The following is a 24,440-nucleotide window of genomic DNA, read 5'->3' as shown; positions in this document are numbered from 1 at the left end:
TATATATATATATATATATATATATATTATATATAAAAACAAAATGTCTTTAACAGTGAATGACTTTAATGCCGTTCCAGTTAAGCTTTTGTTTTCAAATTAAAGGCAAATCAAGTAGAATATGAAGCCGCTTTACTACTGCACTCATTGCAAAAGCAGCCAATTCTTTTGTGTCTAACATGTGTATTTGGTCTATATCGTTCGATTCATTTGACCCAACCAAGACCTAGTGTCCTCAGCAGAGGACATCCTGGCCCGTCCAATGACGCCTCATGTGTTTAGTAGAAAATTGCCTCATTGAGTTTCTCGGAATTTGTCAAGAAGTTGGAATTTAAAAAAGCATACGAGCAGGATCTTACAGGTTGTCGTAGTTGGAGAAAAGCTGACCATAACTCAAGGAGGGAAGGCTTGTTGCTATGGTAACCACTACCGCACACACACACACACACACAGGCACACAGACAGTTAATTATGTTGTAATTGTACATGCCATGAAGTTAAGAACATGCCTACTTCATAATTGAACTGAGCTGTCAACATCGTGCCCCCCCATGACATAAAACACCTCCGGGCAGCTCTGCATTTTAAATGGCATCCTATTAATAATTTTTTTTTATTTTTTGGACACAGTGCCAGTCAAAGTCAAACTCAGCATGTTTTTTTTTGTTTTGTTTTTTTAAATATTTTATAGCATTTCAGGGACACGCAATGACACGACCAAATTGAATTCTAAAGCGACAGCTTTTAATCACAAGCTTCATTAATGTAAAAATTAAAAAAAAGAACATGACATTGTGATTATATTTTCAATTTATTCTTGAGTTTTTTTAATACTATTTAGCGTGTTACTGAGCTGACCCCCGGTGGGAGGGGGAGGGGGATAAAGTCTAGATTAATTGCGAGTCCATTTTTTTTTTTTGCAAGTGGGAGGAAATCAGGGTATAGCCAACTCTTAATTATCTTAATGAGTCATGTACTGTTAGAGGTTGTAAATGCAAAAAAAAAAAAAAATCACTTCACACATTTATCACAAGCTTTCATTTCACTGTTATAGGTAAATTATTTTTTCCCCTAAAAGATTGGGGAAAAAAATACAAATAAAAAGCATTACAAAGCATTACAAAAAAAACCCCCATCAAAATCAACAGATTTTCTTTTCAATTGTATTCATTATTACCGTATTTCCTAGACTATATGCGCTTAAAATGCTTTCATATGATCAAAACACGACAGTGCGCGTATAATCAGGTGCACCTGATGTCAAATTCAAGTTGAATAAAGTTTGGCTCATTTGCTGTTTTGGTTTGTATTTTTCTTTGTGCATGATACCAGGTCGCACCTTATATCTGGAAATTTCAAAATAATACTCCTGCTTATTAAGATTGTGCCTTAAATACGGTTTAAAAAACATATCTGTTATTTTTACTTGATCTTGGAACCATTTGTTACCCGGTAAATGATTCTCAACCCACAAAAAAAAAAAAAAATCTTTAGTATATTCTTTGCAGCCTCATTGAAAATGTAATTCTGAAATACTGTATTTGTGGAATATGAATTCAAAACTCACCTGTTTTAGTCTGCTTTGGGTGGGCGGCCATTTTGACACGTTCCTTCCACAAAAAAAAAACGACATCACAGTTGCTAAGGGCTCGAGTTAACGAGCAATCATGGCTCACCTGTTTTCTGAGTTTGGTCATGTGATGTTTGCAAGCGGAGTCTGATTGGCCGCAACCTCAATAAAAAAAGATCAATAAAAGCAAGTGAATTTTGTTGATCAGAACACAATGTAAAAGAAAAAAATAATTATAAAATAGGTTCACTTCCACTTTAACCCTTGTGCACACTTTGCAAACTATACACATTGCATTTTTTTCTAATTTTGTAAATGCTTTTAAAGGCGTCATTTTTTTTTTTCCTTCAAATTGTTCAGTGGCCACAGTTCTGTCCAAACATTTGTAGGTTAAATGTATTAACGACCACAAAAAATATGAAAACAATGTTATGTCTTTGTAGCCTGTGATGATGACACATGAACTGGTCTCTACCGCCACCTAATGTCTTGGGGTGAAACACAAGTCAACAAAGAATTTTCTGTTTGCTGAAGGTTTGACACAGCGCAACAGAATGTTGCAAAAATTGGAAGGAAAATCGATGTAACAAATTTGATTTAAATGCATCTAAAAAATGGTACGGTATTTATAATGGTTTTATATGGTCCAAAATTTGGACAATGATTATTTTTGTGGACAAAATCTGCAATCACATAGAAATGTCAGAATTGTTGCATTTTGAAATCCGACATGTTTTAATCATATACTGCAAATTTCAGCTCCCTAGTGTTTTTTCCCGTTGATTCTTTTATATCATGAAAAAAAAAAAAAAAAGTCCATAATTTGTAACATAATGCCACAGAACTCCAAACTGACAACAAAGCAATGCAGAAATGAATGAAGAACTATTCCAGAAAAGTTTTATTGAGCATGCTACATAAGAAATGCAAAATCCATGAGACTCTAACCGGCGTTAGAAATCCTGGAAAAACACTTTTTCAATGACAAAAAAAAGACCTTCACCATTTGAGAAACCACAAAATCTGAAAGCGAAAACTTTACGTGGTCATTTTTCATTGAGCGTTTCAGACAATAGTTACTGCGCTCTTACAAACGATGGAAAATTTAGGAACGCTTGAAACCGAGGACAGCTTTCTGCTTTTTTTTTGTTTGTTTTTGTTTTACAGGAATACTTAAGGCACAGAAACTTTGGTCCAACTGAATAGAAGTCTCAAGCAACCTGTTTTGTAACCATTCATTGTTCCGACGAGGAAAAACAAAAATTGCGAGCCACATTTTGATACTTCACCAAAAACAAAAATGTGTCATGTCCGACAATCTAAATAAAGTCCATTTGTTAACTTTTAACTCGTTCAATCCCAGAGAAATGTTTGTTTCAAATACAGGTACTTTTTTATCATTTTTTTCCAAAGGTTTGCTAAAATGAAAAATTTCAGTATTAAAGTAATCAACTACTTCAGGGAAATAAGTACTGAAGTAATCTATAATTTTAGCACTTAGTAAAAAATATACCAAACATAAAAGGTAATTACGTCCTAAAGTAATTGATTATTTTGTTAAAGTACTAAAGTAACGGATTATATCGAGTATTAAAAGTGCTAAAATACTCGATTACAGTCGGTACTAAAGTAATCTATAATTTTCGCACTTAGTAAAAAATATACCAAACATAAAAGGTAATTACGTCCTAAAGTAATTGATTATTTTGTTAAAGTACTAAAGTAACTGATTATATCGAGTATTAAAAGTGCTAAAGTACTCGATTACAGTCGGTACGAAAGTAAACAAATACTTTACGTACTCAAATACTAAATAAATCAACTGGTAATTACATTCTACAGTAATTGATTAGTTTGCGTTATTAAGTACGAACACAATTGATGATCTTAGGTATTGATGTGCTACTCTATGCTGTAGATACACAATTAAAATAATCAAAACTATAGATAATTAAGTACAGAAGTATCCCACTACTTTGAGTAATTAAGTAGTTAAAAAAAAACTTGATCGCTCTCTTATGTAAGTTCTAAAGTAATTGATTATTTTGTATAATTAAGTACTAAAGTAATTGGTGATCCGAGGTACTGATGCACTAAAGTATTCCATTACTTTAGGTACAAAAGGAATCAAATACTTTAGTAAAGGTAATCGATTCCTTTAGGTCATTAAGTGCTATATAAATCGATCTCTAGGTAATTACTTAATTGATTATTATGTATAATTAAGTACTAAAGTAATTGACATTAGGTGCTGTAATACTAAAGTAATCCATTACTTTAGCACTTCAATACCTAAGGTTACTACTAGATTCTTTTGACACAAGCCATTTTTAGCACCAGAAAACATTTGGAAAAAAATACATACAAAGTGAGTACGTTGGATTGAGACTGTCTTGATATTTAAAAAACATGAAAATACGTCTTTGGGATTGAATGAGTTCAAACATTTGTACTTGGGCTGGCAGTGAAGAAATTGTGTGTGTAGTGGACAGCTGATATCAAATAAGGCACATGTATATTTTTTTTGTCTACATTAAGAAATAAATGCTGCTCTACATCAAACCATCATACGGGATGACAATCAATGTCGAAATTTTCCAAGAGGTATTGAGAGCAAAATCCTCAATTTTTCTTCCAACGGTGTGATATTTTTTTTTTTCCCACTTGGGGATCATACTGTTAAATGGTCGATTTTGAGAAGGAAACTCTGAGGTGTTGGTTGCATCCCATGTTGTAGTTGTGAAGGTCAATCAAAGCTTGGACAGACTCTTCCACCGTTGACATCTGGATCAATGCCATTTTGCGATCCCTGAAAAACAAAAATCGGGTGGGAATTAACTGGTCTCTACTGCCACCTACTGTCTTGAGGTGAAACACAAGTCAACAAAGAATTTTCCGTTTGCTGACCATAGTTTGACCGCCGCTCAACGGAATGAAGCAAAACCCGCAGGAAAAATCCATGTGATAAATCCTATCAAAACACATCTCAAAAATGGGAATTACAATGGTTTTATATGGTCCAAAATTTGGACTATGATTACTTTAGCACACAAAAACTTAGATAGAAATGTCAGAATCATTGCATTTTGAAATTTTACATGTTCTAATCCTCTGCTGGAAATTTCAGCTCCCTAGTTTTTGTCCCCATTGATTCGTTTATGATATCATTAGGAATATATATGTAAGGAATTTCCATAATTTTTGACATAATGCCAGAAGAATTAAAAGTCTCGTAAATACGTACTGGAAAAACTTAAATGCTTTCACGCTCCCTCCAGCGTTTGAGAAAAGCATCCGCAAATCATCCTCTGTTACATCTTGCCTGTAAAAAAAAAAAAAAAGGTGAAACGGTGTCAGTTGTTTCCATTATCACACGCGGAGAGAAACAAACAAAACAAAACAAAACAAAAAACGATGGCGAACTAATCAATGAGCACTTACGGGATGTTGGAGAGATGGAGCGTGGCCGACGGCGGGAAAATGTTTTGGAAGTTTTTGGATCCGGGTTTTTTGAAACGATGGAGGGTAGAGTTGGTATAGTCCTTGGTCAGGCCCTGGTCGTCCAGGCCGTCGCGAGGGAGCGCCACCGTCTGGTGTTTGGACAGCGTTGCCCTGATAATTTTCCCGTACATCTTTTGCCCATTCAAGTGGCTCATGGCTTGAGAGGGAAACAATTCATAGCAAAAGTGTGAATTCCCCTTGCAGGAAATAGCGAGGAGATGAGGGGATTTTTTTTTTTTTTCCAGAATAGAAATTAGCACTGCTAATCTATTTTACGATGCTGTTTTGGACTAAACAATTGGAAGCAGATTTAATCAGTGCTATCAACGCGTCGACGTTTATAATGCAACTGTTCGTTGTCATCCATTACCTTCGCCATTCTTTGAAACCTGCTTCTTGTTTGTCATCTTTCAGCAAAAAAGGCTTCAAAATCGTCAAGGCTGCAACTAATGACTGTTTTAATAATCAATTAATCTGTCTATAAATCAGAAAAAAAAAGTTATTTCTATCCCTGTATTGAAAAAAAAAATCCAATTGAAAATGCAAAAACGTAATTTAAGTGAGATCAAAAATATTGCTCATTGTTTTCAAAGTAAAAGCAGATGTTTGCAAAGCTGTCATTTGATTCAACTCAGTCAACTGTGAAAAAGCCGACTGATCACCAAAAATAATTATCAATAAACTCTGTAATCGATTAGTCAGTAAATTGAAATGCAGGCAGTTTGCCGATTAACTCATCCAATCCTAAAGACGTGCTTTTACATACCTTTCAAGAGTTGACATTAAATCGAAAGTTTTTGTTTATTTTTAAAAACTCAAGGTCCGAAAACGTCAAGCCATGAATAAGTTACCGTATTTTCGGTAGCGTAAGGCGCAAATACAAGCCTTTAATTTTCTCTAACAATCAACAGTGCGCCTAAAATCCAGTGCGCCAAAATCTGTAAAAATGTTTTGTTAAACCCGCTTGACTGTTTTTCAGACCGTTTACCTCTGATGCGGCGACGTAAGTGAAGCAACTTATACAGTACGTACGCTGGCAGCGATAAACAATCACAGAACACTACGCAATACGTACAGTACCTAAATTGGCGGTGCTAAACCAAACTGAGAATATTACGTATAACGTACACTACGCGAAGGAACTTATACAGTACGTACGCTGTCAGCGATAAACAATCACAGAACACTACGCAATACGAACAGCACCTAAATTGGTGGTGCTAAACCAAACCGAGAATATTACGTATAACGTACAGTACTTACACTAGCGGCGCAAAAAAAAAAAATTACGTAATACGTGCAATTCGTACGTTGGCAGCGCTATACCAATCAGAAAAACATTTTAACTGAGTACAGAAACAGACCCCGTGATCGCTCAACAATACGGCGCGTGTATATTGTGTAAAATACCATTCTTGTATTTTTGTTTGTCTTTCAGGTGTGATGATAGGTTTCAAATCCTAGGGAACGTTCTGAGGGTTTTGCTACTCACCCAATTGAGCCTGGTTGGCGTCCGCCATTTGAATGAGGGCGCTGTCTTTCTTATTGTAAAGGATTTTCACCCTCTGGACGTCACCATAGACTCCTACACGAGAGCCAGGACGTAAGTGGACACAAAGCAGGTCGTTAGAAAACTCCAATATCAAAAAGGAGCAGAGGAAGGCAAGGATATCTTTGACGAGAATCAAAGAAGAGAGAAGAGAGGAGCACACAGATGGAATTTATAGATTGCAGGGAGAGGTGTGTGCTAAGAATATTAAAAGAAAAAAAAAACAGCAGAAACAGCTTCTTAGATTCAGTTTGGGAAAAAAAAAACATGCAAAAAAATATCTATATTACTTAACCATGCATTATCATTTGCTTTAGTGAAAGTGTGACAGATTACCAACATTAACCCAAACCAATTAACTGCTATATCCTTTTCAGGTTACTTCAGCTATTGTGTGCGTGCACACACACTAAAACACACTCCTGATGTTAATAATCACTAACAATTGTAATGAGGAATATAAAGAGGATGAAAATTGAAAAAAAAAAAAAAAAGTTGATAGCAGAAAAAGAAGAGGAGAGCAAGAGCCAACGATAACATACCGAAGAGGGTAAACAGACTTTGGGGCGTAACCATCTTTAGAGGGAGAGAAGAGCAACAAGCAGCGTGAGACAGGTAGAGAGGTAGAAGAGTCGGAGCGGAGCGGAGGTAGAGATGGACAGATCGATCCAGAACGGAGGTAGGTAGAAGGAATGGTGTTTTTTGTTCTCCCCCCGGAGAGTGATGGAGATGGTGGTCATGGAGGAGAGAAAAGTCGTGAAAGGAGGAGGGGGGGGGGGTTATTTTACCAACATGTGACGTAAGGAGGGGAACAATTGGGAAGTGAAAGGAGGTTAATGTAAATTGGGAAGGGGGGGGGGGGTAAAAAGTGAGGGGGGGGGACAAAAAATATATAGGTCAGTACACAGGTCGTTTGGTCAGCGATCATGGCTTGGATCAATGTTTTCCAGCGATCATTTGAACAAAATGTATCTTGCCCTGCAAAAGGGTCAAAAATACATTTGTGTCAAAAAAATCATAAACGATAGTCGTGAGCATGGTAGGAAAACAAAAAGGACATGCAGCAATCTGAAAAGAGAACATTAGTAGAAAGTGCCAACATTAGCTTTCTGCCGGCATGCAAGTTCAGATTTGGGCGTGGCATGCGAGAGTTGACGTGAAGGCCTTGTGAGCCTTGTGAGGCGCGGTATCATCACTTCGGTATGATACGGTTATACAACCAGAATGACAAAAGCGTTCATACTCAGGGATGACAAGAATGTAGCCATGAGACGGGCCCTTATTTGAAGTTGGGACGTCCATGTTATAATTCACTTATTCAAAACCATCCACGTGTTGAATCCTTTTTTTTTTTTTTTGTAATCCAACTGTCTGGGACCATCCAAGAGTTGACTCGTTCATTTATTTAGTGAAAGGCAGCGATACCGAAATCATTATAACGTTTTATAACGCCTTTTATATCAGCGCCATTTCACCAAATCTGCTGTAATACAATTTAGTGCCCAAACAATATGGATTTTTCCTTTTTTTTTTTAAAGACCAGTGCAGATTTTTGGCAAGAAAATAAAGACACACAATTACCAATTATACACTTTTAAAAATTGACATTTGCTTTGTTTTGAAAACATAATTTGTATATAGATTGGAATACGTCAAATTTCATGCCTTGTTTTCGGGTTAAGCGAATTACACATCGTTAATGTCATCCACCCACACCCCACCCCCTCTCTACATGTATGTCTCCGCACAGCTCTCTCACTCACAGCCACAAGCGCACTGCCTGAGTCATAAAAAGCTTTTGCCAAAACACCCTTAAAAATTGCTATGACTACATTGATGTAAAATGACTGGCAGCTCCATTTACGGCTGAACAAGACCGAGTATTAACAGGCTGTTGGACATCTTCACACTGTATATTTCAGTATACAAGGTTATGGTATCGATTTACATGTATGAAATACTGACTTGCGTACAACATCTGTTCATGATTAGAGAACATAAAGGTAAATGATGGTGTCTATTTGATTATTTTTGGCCCATGTTGGAAGGACTATAAATCGGCCGAATCATCAGTGGAAACCTGTTCTTAATATCTCTGCAAACCCTTGACAGTTTATCTCCTTTATACACTCAAGGCTAGTGAATAAACGTCTCTGGCAAACTAGCTCAATGGCGCCCTGGTTATATTTGCAACGTAATTTTTCTCGACGTAACGCGGCTGGAATATGGCAACACTCATAGCGTATGTATTGAAGATTAACCGACACAGTGCATGCGGGGGTGATGGTGTAAAGTTTGAATATTTGGATCTTTCATCCAGCTGCTGGTGTGTTACTGACCTCTTCATTGAGATTGCTGACCAAAAGCACGCCGCTGGACCCCGTCTGTCCAGCGAGAGCCACCCTCCCCGCAGCGGCAGCAGCAACCGCCGCTGCGCTGAGCGGATTGAGGGCTCCTGCCAAGTCGTTGCAAAATAATAAAAAAAAAAAAGTGAGCTGGACTCTAAATGAAAAAATCATGACAGAGACTTGATGAATAAAGAGAAAAGTTGCATGTACCTGGAATCTTACCGAGGAGGGAGTTGTCTTTGCTTAGAGCGACCGCTATGGCGGGGTCCATGGCGGCTTGGCCGTCGCCGGCTGGCAGCTCGGGTCGTGTGTAATCGCGACTTTTATCGTTGTTGTACTTGACATTTAGGTTGACAAGCTTGGAGAAGTCGATTCGCAGCGTGCAGCACGCGTTGTAGATATTCTGGCCATCCAGTGCCTAACGAGACAAAAGCTCAGTGAGTGCCAGAGGAAATACGGTATATGGTTATTTTAATCGTCAATTCGCAATTTACTCTTTCGGTGCCAGCCCCGTTCATTTCTGTCCACTTTTTTATCCATTTTGTATAAGCAATACTGTACCACCTGTGGCCCATTTATGACATTTTGAAAAGAAAAAAATTGTATGACATAATTTGATTTATTTCTGGCTTGTCCTCTTGATAAATTTTGGCACTAATGACCGTATAAAACTCAGCACGATAAAGACATGCGACTATTTGCAAAGGCGTGACTAATAATTTAGTCACCTAATGTTCCAATTAATTTGATCTTGATTGGAAAAGAAAAATGTGCTTTTCCTGTTACAGCATTAACCGTGCGTGGTACTGTGTCCACGTCTTGGGACTTTCAACATCAAAGGTGTGTAACATCAAAGGAAATACACAAAGAAAGAAATAAAACACCAGGGAGCTGAAATTTCACTCAGATGGTGGCATTATGTCAAAGTTCAAAATGGCACAACCACATAGTTATCACACGTCCAAGAGTGTGCCATCCTAGGCAAGAATACTAAAGGCATAATGTCCAAAATGTCCTCTGCTGAGGACACTCGGATTTAGTGGGGTAGTTTATATGAGTCAAAAGACAATAGACAAAAACAAATGTCCACAACAGTGGACAATACTAAACAGGCTGTCTCTCAGATGGATCTAGCTATCAAGGGCAGTGAATGAATTCATAAAATTATTATCAGTCTGCTTCCATAAGGGAGTAAATAAATCTAAATAATAATTGCTATCGAGACGCTGGAATCCTTGGGATTTGGACAGTTTTGGTCTTTAAAAATGTAATCAAGTTTGAAGAATAATTATTGTTTAAATGGCGATTCATCGTTGTAAGCTTTAGTCCACAAAAAATGTCTCATTTCTTACCAGTTTAGCCTGTTGTGCATTGACAGGTTCGCTGAACTGCAAAAGGGCTTGGAACTGGTTGTTCTTGGTAAATGTGATGATCTTCATGACGGTCCCAAATTTGGAAAAAATCTAACAACAAAATTAATTAGATTCTTAATGAATAAACCACTACAAGACCTACGAAGCATTTTTATACCACTGTATTTCTACCTGTTGTAGCACATCCAGTGTTACAGGGTAAAACATGTTGTCGATGATGATCCGCAGAACTGGACTGGAGGCGCTAGCGAGTATTTCCTGAACATCCGAGGCAGGTGAGCCACCGGCCTGAACCGCCGAAACCGCCTGCAGCACCGCCTGGGTTCGCTGCAAACAAAATTTGAGTCATTGAGAAGAAACTGTCTCCAGCGAGAGAGTGACAAGAATATTTGATTTGTATGCACACATCCGAGTTCTCCTACAAGACACGTGATTGGCTCTTAGCGTAACCATCCACCAATGAGGGCAGGAGTAGATACAATTCCTGGGCAGGAGTAGATTACAACTCCTGTCTACATTCATCGATAGTCACCTCGGGAGCCAATCACGTGTCTTGTAGGAGTGCCCGTCTCCCTCATGAAACTCATACACGCTGTTAGGTAGAGGTGAAGGGAGAGGAGAAAAGAGCAGTGCTGTACCGGAGCTTTGTAAATCTCTTTCATATAATTATTTTGTAATAAATTGGAATTTCAAGTGTGAACTGTGATTGTTATCATGTGTGGTCAGAGTTAATTCTTTCCGATACTACTAACCTGATTGCCGGCATCGGTTTTGAGCTCCTTGTGATTTGAGTATTGAATAAAGACGGGGACGTTGCGAATATGAGGATTGACAGTGGTGTAGTAGTTCACCATAGTGACTGCAGCATCCTCGGTGCCCATCTCCAAAAAAGCCTGGTATTTATGAAAAAAAAAAGACGAACATTAAAGAAAATGATGTAAAAAAACAGTACAAAACAAAAAAAAAAAAACACTTGGTAACTCACTTGGTTCTTTCCCTTAAGCGTGAGGATATTTGTGACTTTTCCAAAAGGTAAGCCGAGTGCAATGATTTCCGTCTCTGAGGCTTCATTGGGTAACTTCCTGATGTGAAGCACACGAGATGGCGGCGCCTCTTCCACCCTCAGCTTTTTGCTTTCGCTGCCGCTCGAACTCCCATCTTAAAAATATATATATACATATATATAACTTTGTGAGGAAATTGTGTAAACATCAAGATTCTCTATTCAATCATTTTAAAGTATCAATCTCAAAGACATTTTGGGGTGTTTTTAAGCATCCCAAAGCAATTGTTCTATATGATTACTTTAGTACCTAAAGTTACCAATTACCTATAATTATTTTTAATTAATATTAGAATATTTTTATTTGATTGAGGTGCTCCATTGTGTGTTTACTTTTCAGGAATGGTCGTCAAGAACTCACCGCTCATACTGCTCGTGCCAGAGTTGGGACTGTTGTACATACTCAGCTCATCGGATCCTCTCTACAATAAAAATAAAAAATAAATAATATTGAAAAAAATACTCGGTTTTTAAGGCAGGGATTAGAAATTAAATGAGCATTTTATATTTTAAACCTACATGTAGCATGTGGCGCAGAAATATTAGAATAAATTTTAATAAAAGAAATAAAATATTACGTTTTTAAGGCAGGGTTTATAAATTGATGAGAAATTTATTTTAAAATAAAATTGTATTTTTTTTAAATGTAGCATGTGACGCAGAAATATTAGAAAGATAGCACTTTTATTTTATTTACTATTTTGTAGATTATTTTCCAATGATGCCGTCAACTCCTACTCAAGAATCACCAATCACAGTTCACCTGTCGGTCATGTGACATTCATAAGCTGAGCTATGATTGGCTGTTTTACGTTACGTCATTTTCAGTCAACAGCAGGTGGTAAATTGTTAATATTTCCACGTGAAAAATAATTTAGTCATCGAATCAACTACAGCCAAAAATATGAACTTTTTACGGCTGAAATCGGTGAAATGAGCGTCGCAAACTCACCTTCACGCCAACCGCCACATCGCTGATGCTGAAAAAGAAATCATTTCTCATTACTGATAGGTCAAAAGACAGCTTAGCCTTGATTGAGAATTCATTATCAATATTGGTGCTAATCGCTAATCAACTGCCGTTGCACGTCGTGGAAAAAAAAATCACGACAATAACGTGCACCTAATTACGGCACAGTCTCAAAGTGTGTGGGAAGCATTTAGCTATTTAAGCTAACGTTAGATATACATTAAACACAAAGAGTGACCGATATAGCGTTTCTCAATTCAAGTGGTTCAACGTCAATATATTTTGCATTTATTCCACGCGTTTACTACAACTGAAACGAATATATAGTGCATAAAAAGCTGCTACAATTTTGTTAGGTTATAATGAGAGTCATATAGAGCCGTTAACGCTCTAATGGCGAGCTTAACCCAATGAAATTAGCATTCGTTCATTCGGTGGGATTCAGAACGAAAATAACAAAATATTACCCGTCCATTTCTGGATATGTAATAAGTCTGCGGTCGGTCCTTTTGTACCTCCAGTTTTCAATCACGGTGCACTAACAAAACACACCAGACCAAAATGGAGGCGTCGTTAGTTCCGACAGGAGACGAAGTTAAACGGAAATGGACGAAAACGCCCGAAGATTTTCCGAGCAAAAAAATAAATAAGTAAAATATGCAAACAAAATAAACAAAAGCCCTCCATTTTAGACAACCGAAGGAAAAATACATGAAACAAAAATTATATGAACACCCAAATTTGAGATTAGGTCGGGTAAACGCGGTTGCCCTGAAACAAGTCATCTGAATTCGATTGGTTGACTCAGGTCACATGGGGTGACTTTTGCTTGTTATTTGCTCGTTCGATAGGATGCGTCAGCCCATCCGCCATATTGAATGTGTTAACTGCCTCTTCAAATAATGCAAAACTGAATTCTATTAAGTTTATCCCACTCATTCACATTCGCACACTAATATAGTTGCAAAAACAGACACGTATGTAAATTTAAATATATATTTAAAAATATTTTATTAGAGCATTCAAAGCATTAAATGGAAGTTTTGAAGTTACTATAAAAATATACTTTTTATATTATATTGCCATATTAATATGCAATCGTCTGGCAACCAGTTCAGACCGTATCCAGTCTCTTGCCCAATGAAAGCTGGGCTAGGTTCCAGCATGTTGGTGACACAAGCAAAGATAAGAGGCTGAGAAAATGGATGGATATTCCCCACGTTATTTGATTTGATAAATGGCCTGTGTTTTCTCTTTTTTTTTGTGCGAGGCAAAGAACTCCGCTTTACGGGGAGAATACGACAGAAAAAAAAAAGAGGACAGTTTACGCATGACGATTAATCTTGACAGACAGACGTCATGCTCCCGGGCTCCTGACAACGTCACGCCCTGGGTGAAATTAACGCCCAACTGCTTATCTTAAAGGACCTGGGATTTAATTAAAAATGACATTTCCCTGAAGACTTCAGCTTCTGAGGCTGCCGTGTTGAAATTAGCTGATGAGGGGCCCTCTGAGCTAGGGAAATAAGAAAACTGTCAAACACTCTGTCAAACGGCAAATCACCGCCGTTTATCAGCCCTGCTCGCTGTTCAGGAAATAACAGTGGACTGACTGAAAGCCTGTATGGCATAATGACATTAATCACGAGAAAAGGGGACAAAACAACCCTATCAAAATGTGATATGTAAACAAACAATGCGGTTAAAATAGGAGGGTGAATATGTTTCAGTAATAAGCTCGGGGGTCACCGCAGACAAACGGTATTTTATCAGCGATGCGAAAGCTTCTGTACTCTGCATCCAAGGCACCCCGAGGTATTTACAAAAACGCCCTAATTCTCACACTTGACTAATGCGGTTCCAAACAAGAAGGGTTCAAGAAGGCACTTTAGGGGGTATGTGATATTTTAACAGGTATTAGCGTGTCTAATATAATGCTTTTTAATGATGTGACAGGAATTGTACGTGCTTCTTTTCAAATCAAGAGCAAATTGATTGGAACATGAAGCATTGTTTTGCAAAATCTTATTACCGTGACTCCTTTGCAAAACGTTGGATGTCTTTGTTTTGTAAAACCGATTGTTACATGATTTATCTTAAGAATCTGCTGAATAAAATACATCTGGAGAAGTTTAGTTTTAAAGTTTTATAAACCGAATACGGATCAAATCGAATTTAATGCTTTTCAATGTCGTGACAGGGACAGTATAATTATCTTTTCAAATTCAGAGCAAATGAATTGGAAGCCGAATAAGGTATATTTTCAATTTGAGAGGAAATTGATTGGAACGTGAAGCATTGTATTGCTAAATGTTGTTATCGTGACTCCTTTACAAAATGTTGTATGTCTTTATTTTATAAATCCAATTATAATACATGAGTTATCTTAAAAATCTGCTGTATAAATTGCATCTGGCGAAATGTACTTTTGAAGATCAATGAACCAAGCATGGATCAAACCTAATTCAATAGTTTTCAGTGTCGTGAAAGGGACAGTATAATTATCTTTTCTAATCAAGAGCAAATGAATTGGAACTTGAAACTTTTTTTTTCCTTTTCAGTTTGAAAGGAAGTTGATTGGAACTTTGAGCATTGTATTGCATTGCTTGTTGTTATCGTGACTCCTTTGCAAAATATTGTATGCTTTTATTTTGTAAAACCGATAACGCTACATGATTGATCTTAAAAATTTGCTGGTTAAAATACATGGGAAGTATAAAAAAAAGGTGGTAAAAAAAAGTTGAGAAACGATGTGATAGATTGTGATTTTTTATTTATTTCTAGTTCTGTGGGGGAAAAAAACATCGCTAATTTGGCAATAAGCTCTAATGTTACCATTCATTTGCTCTTAATTTGAAAAAAAAGTTACGTTGTTTTCATGGCATAAAAGAACAAATCAATTTTACTTATTTTTTACTTATTATTCCCTGAAGCAAAGAAAACCCCAGTGGCCAATCAAAAAGGACCATTTCTTCTTTTTTTTTTCCCTCAAATATTTATGAGTAACTCATGAAGCAGCTGACAACTAAGATCGCGGATCCAAAAATTGACGTGACGTGACACAACAAAGCATGACAAGACGGCGCCGCAAAACAAACAAATAAAAACCGTACGGGCAGAGGGGAGCTCAATACGCTCCGACTAATTAACAGGAAAAGACAGCAGGGGAAGACAAGAAAAGAGAAGGAACTAAACGCTGCCACGCAGGGCGGGAAGCTAACGAGACTGGATGAAACCACTGAATGCAGGAACAACACCGATGATAATTTACCAAATTCGCCGATTTTCTGCGTTACTGTGTAGAGTTACCGACCGCGTAAAAATTATAGCAAAACAGAATGAATCTCACCTTTGTAAATTCGTCAGATTTTGTTATGTTCGTAATTGTGAGTTATATATGTGTTTTGGCTTAGGTGTGTTTCAGATTTCCCACATTGTGAGCGGTCAAGTGAACGCAGCGCCGGTGTAACGTCGAACGCGCTCCAAGCGGTTGTTTTTTCGTTGACTTGCGACGCAGCTCAAGTTCATTTTGCTATAAATACTCGAGGTTGTGCAAAATTTGTGTTCCGACAAGTTTATGATTGTGCGTATAAGCCAAAAGAAGCGAATTAAACGTGTCAAATGGAACACCTTTCTGTTCCCTAACCAATGCACTCTTAATTGAATCAGCTGGAGACAACATAACTTTTACATGATCCCTCCCCGTTTTAGTAATATTCCTGCGTGTGAACAGTGATGGACTCGCACGTTGGTTCAGTCTGCTCGCTTCTTTTATTTGAAATAGTGGTATTACAATCTTATCTGGATGCTAACAGCCAACTGACATGAGCCATTTACCTAATTTATCCCGTTACGGTAATTATTAATATAACTAATATGTGTCTCATGTTTTCCTTTCAAATTAAGAGCAAATTGATTGGAACATGACACAAAATTTTGTTTTGCGACTTATTTGCAAAACGTTGTATATTGTATACTGGCTGTAGAGTGAGTGATTAGAGCCCGCCAAAATCGAAGTGGATGGAGATCCAACCTCACCGTGATCAACGCATGCACATACTTGCCACTGAGGTTAGAGAGTCACGTAATTTCAATTCTCTGTCTGTCCTTGCACATGTGGTAGAATTGACAATAAAGCAAACTTTGAGCACTAATTGAAGGATTGAATTGCCGCGTTGAATTTCTCCGTTTTAGTAATATTCCTGCGTTTGAACAAGGGTGGACTCGCACGTTGGTTCAGTCTGCTCGCTTCTTTTATTAGAAATAGTGGTATAACAACCTCATCTGGATGCTAACAGTCAACTGACATGAGCCATTTACCTAATTTATCCCGTTACGGTAATTATTAATATAACTTATATGTGTTTCATGTTTTCCTTTCAAATTAAGAGCAAATTGATTGGAACATGACACAAAATTTTGCTTTGTGACTCATTTGCAAAACGCTGTATATTGTATCCTGGCTGTAGAGTGAGTGATTAGAACCCGCCAAAATCCAGCTGGATGGGAGTTCCTTCCTACCTCACCGTGATCAACACGCGGACGCATGCACGCACACGCGCGTGCACATTTAAGCACTCCGAGCTCATTTATAAACATTAAAAGTGTTTCCATGCGCTTTCTTGCAGGTGCCTCCAAATGCCAATTGAGAAATCATCACCGCAAGCACTAATTGAAGGTTTGAATTCTGCAGCTTTGCAACGCCGTACATTAATGAAATGTGAAGGGTAAAAACGGAACGGAGCCAAAAACAATTCCCGTGGCATCGGGCGAGTGCTGGGAGGAGGCGGGATAAGGGGGGCGGGGTTGATTCTTCATTTCCTATTTACAAAAAAAAATGCTGGGATGTAATTCAATAAACTCATTCGGTACCAGCCGATTTCAGAACCTTACCATGCCCAACAGAGAAAAAAAAAAAAAAAAATACTGTATTTTTTTGGACTATAAGCTGCAACATCAAAATTTGAGCAAAAAAGAAATAAAATTGTCATGGATAAGCTGCAAAGGACTATAAGCCAAGGGTCGTAACACCAGATATTTACACACAAAGATGGTATATGGACGCCTTTTTTAAATTTAAAAAATGGTATTTTTACTTCAAACTTTTATTAATTTCATGCTTACAGCAACATCCTAACTTCAACAGACTGAACGTGCCTGGATGTTTAGCACCAATATATTTACAGGAAAATAAATTAAATAATAAATAAATAAAATAATAAAAAGTTTTATAAAAAAATTCATGTACATTTTATATATATATATATATATATATATATATATATATATATATATATATATATATATATATATATATATATATATATATATATATATATATATATATATTATTTACAGAAAAAAAATATATATACACAATTTACATGAATTTTTATAAAAGTGTTTTTTCTATACAAAAAGTAACTGCAGATAAGCCGCACTGGACTATAAGCCGCAGGGCTCAAATCATGAGAAAAAAGTTTATTTATATTATATATATATATATATATATATATATATATATATATATATATATATATATATATATTTATAGAGATAGTTTTTTGATTTTGTTTTTTGTTTGTTTGTTTGTTTGTTTTTTGTTTTTTTACAGAAAAAAATATATATCCACAATTTACATGAATTTTTATGAAAGTGTTTTTTCAATCTATACATAATTTTAAAATAATTTTAAGACTTTTAACACTATATTTGAAAATTATTTTTGGCACGGCCATTGATTCACATATTTCAATTCATAATAGTCTCCTGGTGTCGAGAAAAAAAAAAAAAAAACAGAAAAGCCGCACTAGACAATAAGCCGCAGGACTCAAATCATGAGAGAAAAGTATAAAATATGGCATGTATATAGTGTAGATACTAGATAGTATATATATATATATATATATATATATATATATATTTTTTTTTTTTTTTTTTTTTTTTTGTGGTGCGAACGAGTTAAAGAGTAAATGTTATGAAGTCAGCCTCACACACGGAGATAATGATAATTTGTGTAGCATCCAAGCCGAGCCAATTTCATTGACATCACCCAAGGGCGATGTCTTTTTTTCTTCTTCTTTTTTTTTTGTCTTTGTCCCTCAGCCAGGTGTTTTTGGGGATGCTTTATCTCAATTCGAAAGAAAGCGCACCTAAATCCCACCCTGGGCAAAAACGAAGCGCCATCAACCTGACTGCCGTCGCGGTGAAAAGCATTTAGCGAAAGCAAACTTGGATTGAAAACACTTAACACCTGCAGCTCATTACAATAGTCAGCGTTGCCCATTCACTGCAAAAAAATGTTTTGCCTTGAAACGCGTTTGCCGCCACAAAAGCTACAGCTGTCAAGTGCTTTGCACCGAGGGCCGTGTTAATTGAATTTGGTCAACTTGAAAAACTGTTTCAAGATGTGTTTTTGCAGAAAGGCCAGGTACAAGTGCGTACAATGATGTTCAAAATAAAAGGGACAAGTTGCTTTAAAATCCAAATTAATTTCCCCTTGGGAGAAAAAACAACAACAACACAATATGCCCTAACTTTTCTGTTAAGATAAATGGGATGAGGAAAAAAATAAATAAATAAATATATATATATATATATATATATATATATATATATATATATATATATATATATATATATATATATATATATATATATATATATAATATATATAAATATATATCAATATAAATATATATAAAAAATATATTAAAAAAATACATTTTCATGATGTGCAATATTGACATCAATGGCACCTAAAAGTTATGTTAAAAAAAAAAAAGATTCCAAAGCATCACAGAATGTGATATCAATATGCAATGGTCCCCATTTGTTGAATATGCTTTTAAAGAAAAATAGTCTTCATAGTATTTTAATTTTAATTTTAATTTTAATTTTAATTTTAATTTTAATTTTAATTTTAATTTAAATTTAATTTATTTATTAAATTAAATTATTTATTTTTAATTTAATTTAATGTAATTTTTTTATTTTAATTTTACATTAATTTTAGCAAGACAAATACTGACATTTTTCCCTTTTTTTCTCCTTTTGGCGTTATGTTTTCATTGTAAAACAATGGAAAAGCTAGTAGATAACGGTGCTGCTAAAAAAAAAATAAATAAAAAAAAATAGCCATAAACATTTAAAGGGACAGTGTGTAAGATTTAGATGTTTTTCGTTACGGTCAGCAGGAGTTGCTGCAGGTGCTGCATTCACCATTGTCTGTAGCTATAACAAAGATGGCCGCCTCCGGAGAAGTGCCAGCCATATGTGATATCATTTAATGATAACTCGACCTATGATTCCATTTAAAACATACAATTGTTCATAAAGAACACATTCATTTGCATATTTCTGAAATTTACAATCATTTAATTTATTCCATTTGAATGAAAAACAATCTCAATTTTACACACTGTCCCTTTAAAATCTTGGTATTATTTAGTAGGATTTTTGACTCCAGGTTTTTGCAGTTTTTTTTTTTTAACTAATAAAAAAAACAATTGTCACTTTAATTCCTAGAGCCTCCCAGATGCAAGAGCTTACTGGCAGCAAATCCCAGCGCAGCATGTGCTTTACAGACAAAATAAACGAACAGGGCTTAAAAATCTCACACTTTCGCTGAAAGGCATCTGCTTTCCCGCATTTTTTTTTTTTTTCACAGCATCAAGCTTCCCAAGCCAGGCTTCCACTTGACGACACACACACTATTCTTAGCCAATGACATTTGCCGGGAAACATGACAATGAGCCTGAAATTAAGCTTTGTGTGGAAAAATAATCAAATTACAAGATTAACAAAAACGAGCAAGACGAGACGGGAAAATAGGACAGGGGAGAGTATGAAATTGAACCGATTATTGAATAATCGGTGAATTGAATTATATATATATATAAATATGTGTGTCCAATATATATATATATATATATATATATATATATATATATATATATATATATATATATATATATATATATATATATATATATATATATATATATATATATATATATATATATATATATATATATATAATTTGAATAATCGGTGAATTGAATTATATATATATATATATATAAATATGTGTGTCCTATATATATATATATATATATATATATAAATATGTGTGTCCTATATATATATATATATATATATATATATATATATATATATATATCTATATATATATATATATATATATATATATATATATATATATATATATATATATATATATATATATATATATATATATATTTATTTATTTTTTTTTTTTCTTCCTGGAAATATTTTAGTAGTTAACATGATTAACATTTTTAAATAACATTTTTAAAATTATTTTTTTAAAATACATAATATTTTTTTCATTATATATATATATATTTTTTTTTTTTCTTTTTTTTATTTTGTCTTTTATACAATGAACGGGATAACATTTAATTTCCCTCCATTAACAGTTCCTAATTTCAAATTTAAATTGCAATAAAATTAAGTCAATGGTTTGTTTTATAACAAATATTACGCTCCATGTTTTTTTTTTTGCGTTGTCCTAAAAAATGGCGGTTGCCGAAAATCGGATCGAGAATTCGATCATGGGTTTTCGGACACGTTGTTTCTCGATGTACAACTAAATATGAAATACAAAATAAAACCAAATATTACGCTGCAAAAGTTTGTTTTGCGTTCTTAAACTGCCGGTTACCGGAGATATACGTAGCGCTAAAAAATTCGTCGAAAAAACTAAATCGAGAATTCCATCTTGGGTTTTTGACACTCGCTATTTACAACTACCAAAAAAAGTCCAAAAAAATGTGAAAATTTCACCAAGTGAGCCGTCAGTGAATGGGACATATTCCCAGCTAACCTCCAATACGGTGAAAGATTTCATCGATTAATCGTCGCAGCTCTATAAAACTAAATGAGTCCCAAAAAAAAAAAAAAAAAAACGATCATAATACCAAACAAAATAAGCATATCCCGCCATCCTTAGATTTAACAAACATCCTCTTTAATCCGCCGCTCAGTTTCTGGTAAATGAACAGGTGACGTTTCACCTTTTACCGACTGAGCGCCGACGATAGAGCGAAAAAGCGGAGCAAGGGATTGAAGAAGCAATCACAAGAGAGAAATGTCATATTTGCATATCTCAAATATACATCACAGGATACCCGGAAAAGGGGTCTGTGAACACAGTTTTTGCATATTGAGAGACATTTCCATTGCTTTTCGGGAAGCGCTGTTTATGTGCAATTTAAAAAAAAACTAAGATAAAGGTTATATTGTACTGCGGGGAAATTGAAGTCTCCCGTTTTTAACAATCTTATTTTTCGGACGAGGAGCCGCGACTTTTTCTTCATGATTTGCGGCTTATGGTCCGGTGCGGCTTATCTGCGGGTTTTTCCCCACCGGTCTAGCAAAAACTCGGAAATAGAACTGAAAAGATGTGAATCAATCAAAAGAATTTTAAATTATTTTATTGAAATATATTTAAAAAAGGTTGAATATGATCTTGTGTAAAAGTTTGTGACGTGTAAATTTGATATACGGTATACAGTATATATGATTGTATTTCATATTTTCCACACTATAAGGGGCACCGGATTATAAGGCGCACCCTAAATTAATGACACATTTTGAACCGTTTTCCATGTATAAGGCGCACCGGATTATAAAGCGCACTCTCAATTAATGACATATTTTAAAACGTTTTCCATGTATAAAGCGCACTGGATTATAAGGCGCACCCTCAATTAATGACATATTTCAAAATGTTTTCCATATATAAGGTGCACCGGATTATAAGGCGCACCCTCAAATAATGACACATTTCAAAACGTTTTCCACATCTAAGGCGCACCGGATTATGAGGCGCACCCTCAATTGATGACATATTTTCAAACTTTTTTCCATATATAAGGCCCGCCAGATTATAAGGTGCACTCTCAATTAATGACATATTTTTAAACCTTTTCCATATATAAGGCGCACCGGAGTATAAGGCGCACCCTCAATTAATGACATATTTTAAAACTTTTTCCATATACAAGGCGCACCGGATTATAAGGCGCACCCTCAATTAATGACATTTTAAAACCTTTTTCCATATATAAGGCGCACCGGATTATAAGGCGCACCCTCAATTAATGACATATTTTAAAACTTTTTCCATGTATAAGGCGCATCCGATTATAAGGCGCACCCTCAAGGCTTTTAGGTGCGCCTTATAGTGTGGAAAATACGGTATTTATGTTTGTATATATTATTTATTTGCAGTAAATGTATCAATTAAACAACGGGAGACAAAATGCTATCGGAGTATTGATTTCCAGTTTGAACTGCTATTTAACTCCGCAGTATTGCCCGCCATACGACGAATTCCCCTCACGACCCCAAACGCGGAACGGATCGATCTCGGGAAACGAGGTCCCACTGTATTGGTATCTGGCCGATACCTAGCCTGTGCCGGTGCGCCTTACAGTCCGGAAAATACGATACTTCTCCAAATGAAAGACGGAATCCGAGAAAAGCTTGTTTTGTTTTTTTCTTGGTGTCGGACAAAATGACCCGCGTTGAGACCGAAGATCCGGACGTAGAGAGATGTACGTCCAGGAACGTGAGCTTCTCGGGCTTTTTGGCTTGGAAGCAGGCGTCCATCGGAGCCAAGTTGGCTTAGCGCGCGTTAGCGCTCTCTGGCACCTCCGTGACTAACTCGCCATCAAAGTGGAAGCGCCTTTATGCAAAAAGCCCACTCTTTTGGCGCCAGTGATCTCTTACTTCCTTCAACCCAATCTGCCGGGATGAGACGACTCCAATATCTCAATTAGGGCTTTCTGAGGCAAACCTCATTCTCCAGCCATGTAATTTCTCTCAGTGCCAAGCAGTCACACTCCTCTCCAAACAATAGCACCAATTTGTTTTGATTTGATTAGAATAGATTAGCCTTCACCAAAGCTGTTGTTTGTGATTAATGGGGCCGCGCTAGCTAATCAGCCGGCACATAGAAAAGCTTCATCGGTTAGGGCGCTCGTCTTTATCGCCGGAGTAAACTAAATCTTACTGGGGCGCGCTGAGATGCTTTTACCAAATTTACAAACTGTCATCGATTTTTTTTTTTTAATTTTTAATCAAGATGATGAAAAGGTGAGTACAGTGGGCTCCCGGTTTACGAGATTAATGCGTTGGGTTGGTAACGTGAACGGGCAATCCAAACCTATGCTAAATAGCTAATGCGTGTAAAACCCCAGGAAAAACCACCAAAATTGAATATACATATCAAAATAGTATAGTAAGTGTTACGTATATATAATATACATGTATACAAATTCAATAACATAATTATAAAATATGGAAAGGATTTATTTACCTTTGAGTGATGAGTTATGGCCATATTCCCTAGTTAGGGTAGCCTAGGCTAGGCTAGCTTAGCTTTCTTCGTATTTCTTGATTATCTTCAGCTTGGTTTCCATGTAAATCATCTTCTTACTTCTCTTTCACATCACTAGCAATCTTGGGACTCATGTATAACCAATTCAAGTCTCAATTGAGAACTAAAATGCAGAAAAAATACGATATTGAAAGCACTCTCACATGAGATCAAGTCTTTAGGCAGCCATTTTGGTGACCCTGTTTGCCGACCAATAGCAGACCAGTAGACCAGTATATTAGGGAGTTGAGACGTCAACCAATAGTAGACCAGCATTGTAGTGACGCGTTGCAGTGGAGGCAGTTTGACACCAACAGAAAATAAGAGCAATTACCTAAAAACACCTCAAGAGGGAGGCAAAACAACAAACACAACCAGCCCCATAGTTGTTGATGTTAATCGTAAAGCGGTGATAAATGCTTTAAAGAAGGGAAGAAAAAACTCTGTATTCCACATCGTAACGTGAAAAAAATGTAATTCAGGGACCTGTAACCCGGGGGTCCACTGTATAGTGAAGAGACCTTGGTTATTTTCATGGATTTTACGGCTGAAAATTAGCAGAGTTGGGCAATTTACGGTATTTTGCTGGTCCGACAGTCGTCATTCGTCATGGTCCCGCCCCTCTTTCCGTCATTTTT

The 24,440-nt window shown here is 36.0% G+C and overlaps 1 protein-coding gene across 2 annotated transcripts; it reads right to left on the bottom strand.

Moving 5' to 3' along the window:
* Positions 1–2,456: 2,456 nt before the first annotated feature.
* Positions 2,457–12,946, bottom strand: LOC148407925 (polypyrimidine tract-binding protein 2-like). Of its 2 annotated transcripts, none has more exons than XM_088402273.1 (14): positions 12,842–12,946; positions 12,357–12,384; positions 11,766–11,826; positions 11,327–11,499; positions 11,094–11,234; positions 10,513–10,668; positions 10,321–10,431; positions 9,179–9,386; positions 8,960–9,075; positions 7,163–7,196; positions 6,564–6,656; positions 5,012–5,228; positions 4,815–4,892; positions 2,457–4,379 (listed from the first exon to the last, which is right to left on the bottom strand). In XM_088402273.1, exons 1-14 carry the CDS (start codon positions 12,847–12,849, stop codon positions 4,250–4,252), a joined length of 1,554 nt encoding a protein of 517 aa, XP_088258399.1. In that variant the 5' UTR covers positions 12,850–12,946; the 3' UTR covers positions 2,457–4,249. The 2 variants fall into 2 exon arrangements, with proteins under 2 accessions (XP_088258399.1, XP_088258400.1); XM_088402274.1 differs by having other exon boundaries at positions 9,191–9,386.
* Positions 12,947–24,440: the final 11,494 nt, after the last annotated feature.

Source organism: Hippichthys cyanospilos, chromosome 19 (genome assembly GCF_059441005.1).
Source record: "Hippichthys cyanospilos isolate Australia breed blue-spotted pipefish chromosome 19, RoL_Hcya_1.0, whole genome shotgun sequence".
Classification (NCBI taxonomy): domain Eukaryota; kingdom Metazoa; phylum Chordata; class Actinopteri; order Syngnathiformes; family Syngnathidae; genus Hippichthys; species Hippichthys cyanospilos.
Note: the sequence above shows the minus strand (reverse complement) of the source record. Positions and strands in the feature narration are given on the sequence as shown.

Bases quoted from the DNA above. Each gene is read 5' to 3' on its own strand.
- LOC148407925 (XM_088402273.1), bottom strand. The intron at 10,669-11,093 runs GTTAGTAGTATC...TTTTGTTTGCAG, and splicing joins AAACCGATGCCGGCAATCAG to CGAACCCAGGCGGTGCTGCA. The intron at 4,380-4,814 runs GTACGTATTTAC...TTTGTTTTTCAG, and splicing joins AAAGCATTTAAGTTTTTCCA to GGATCGCAAAATGGCATTGA.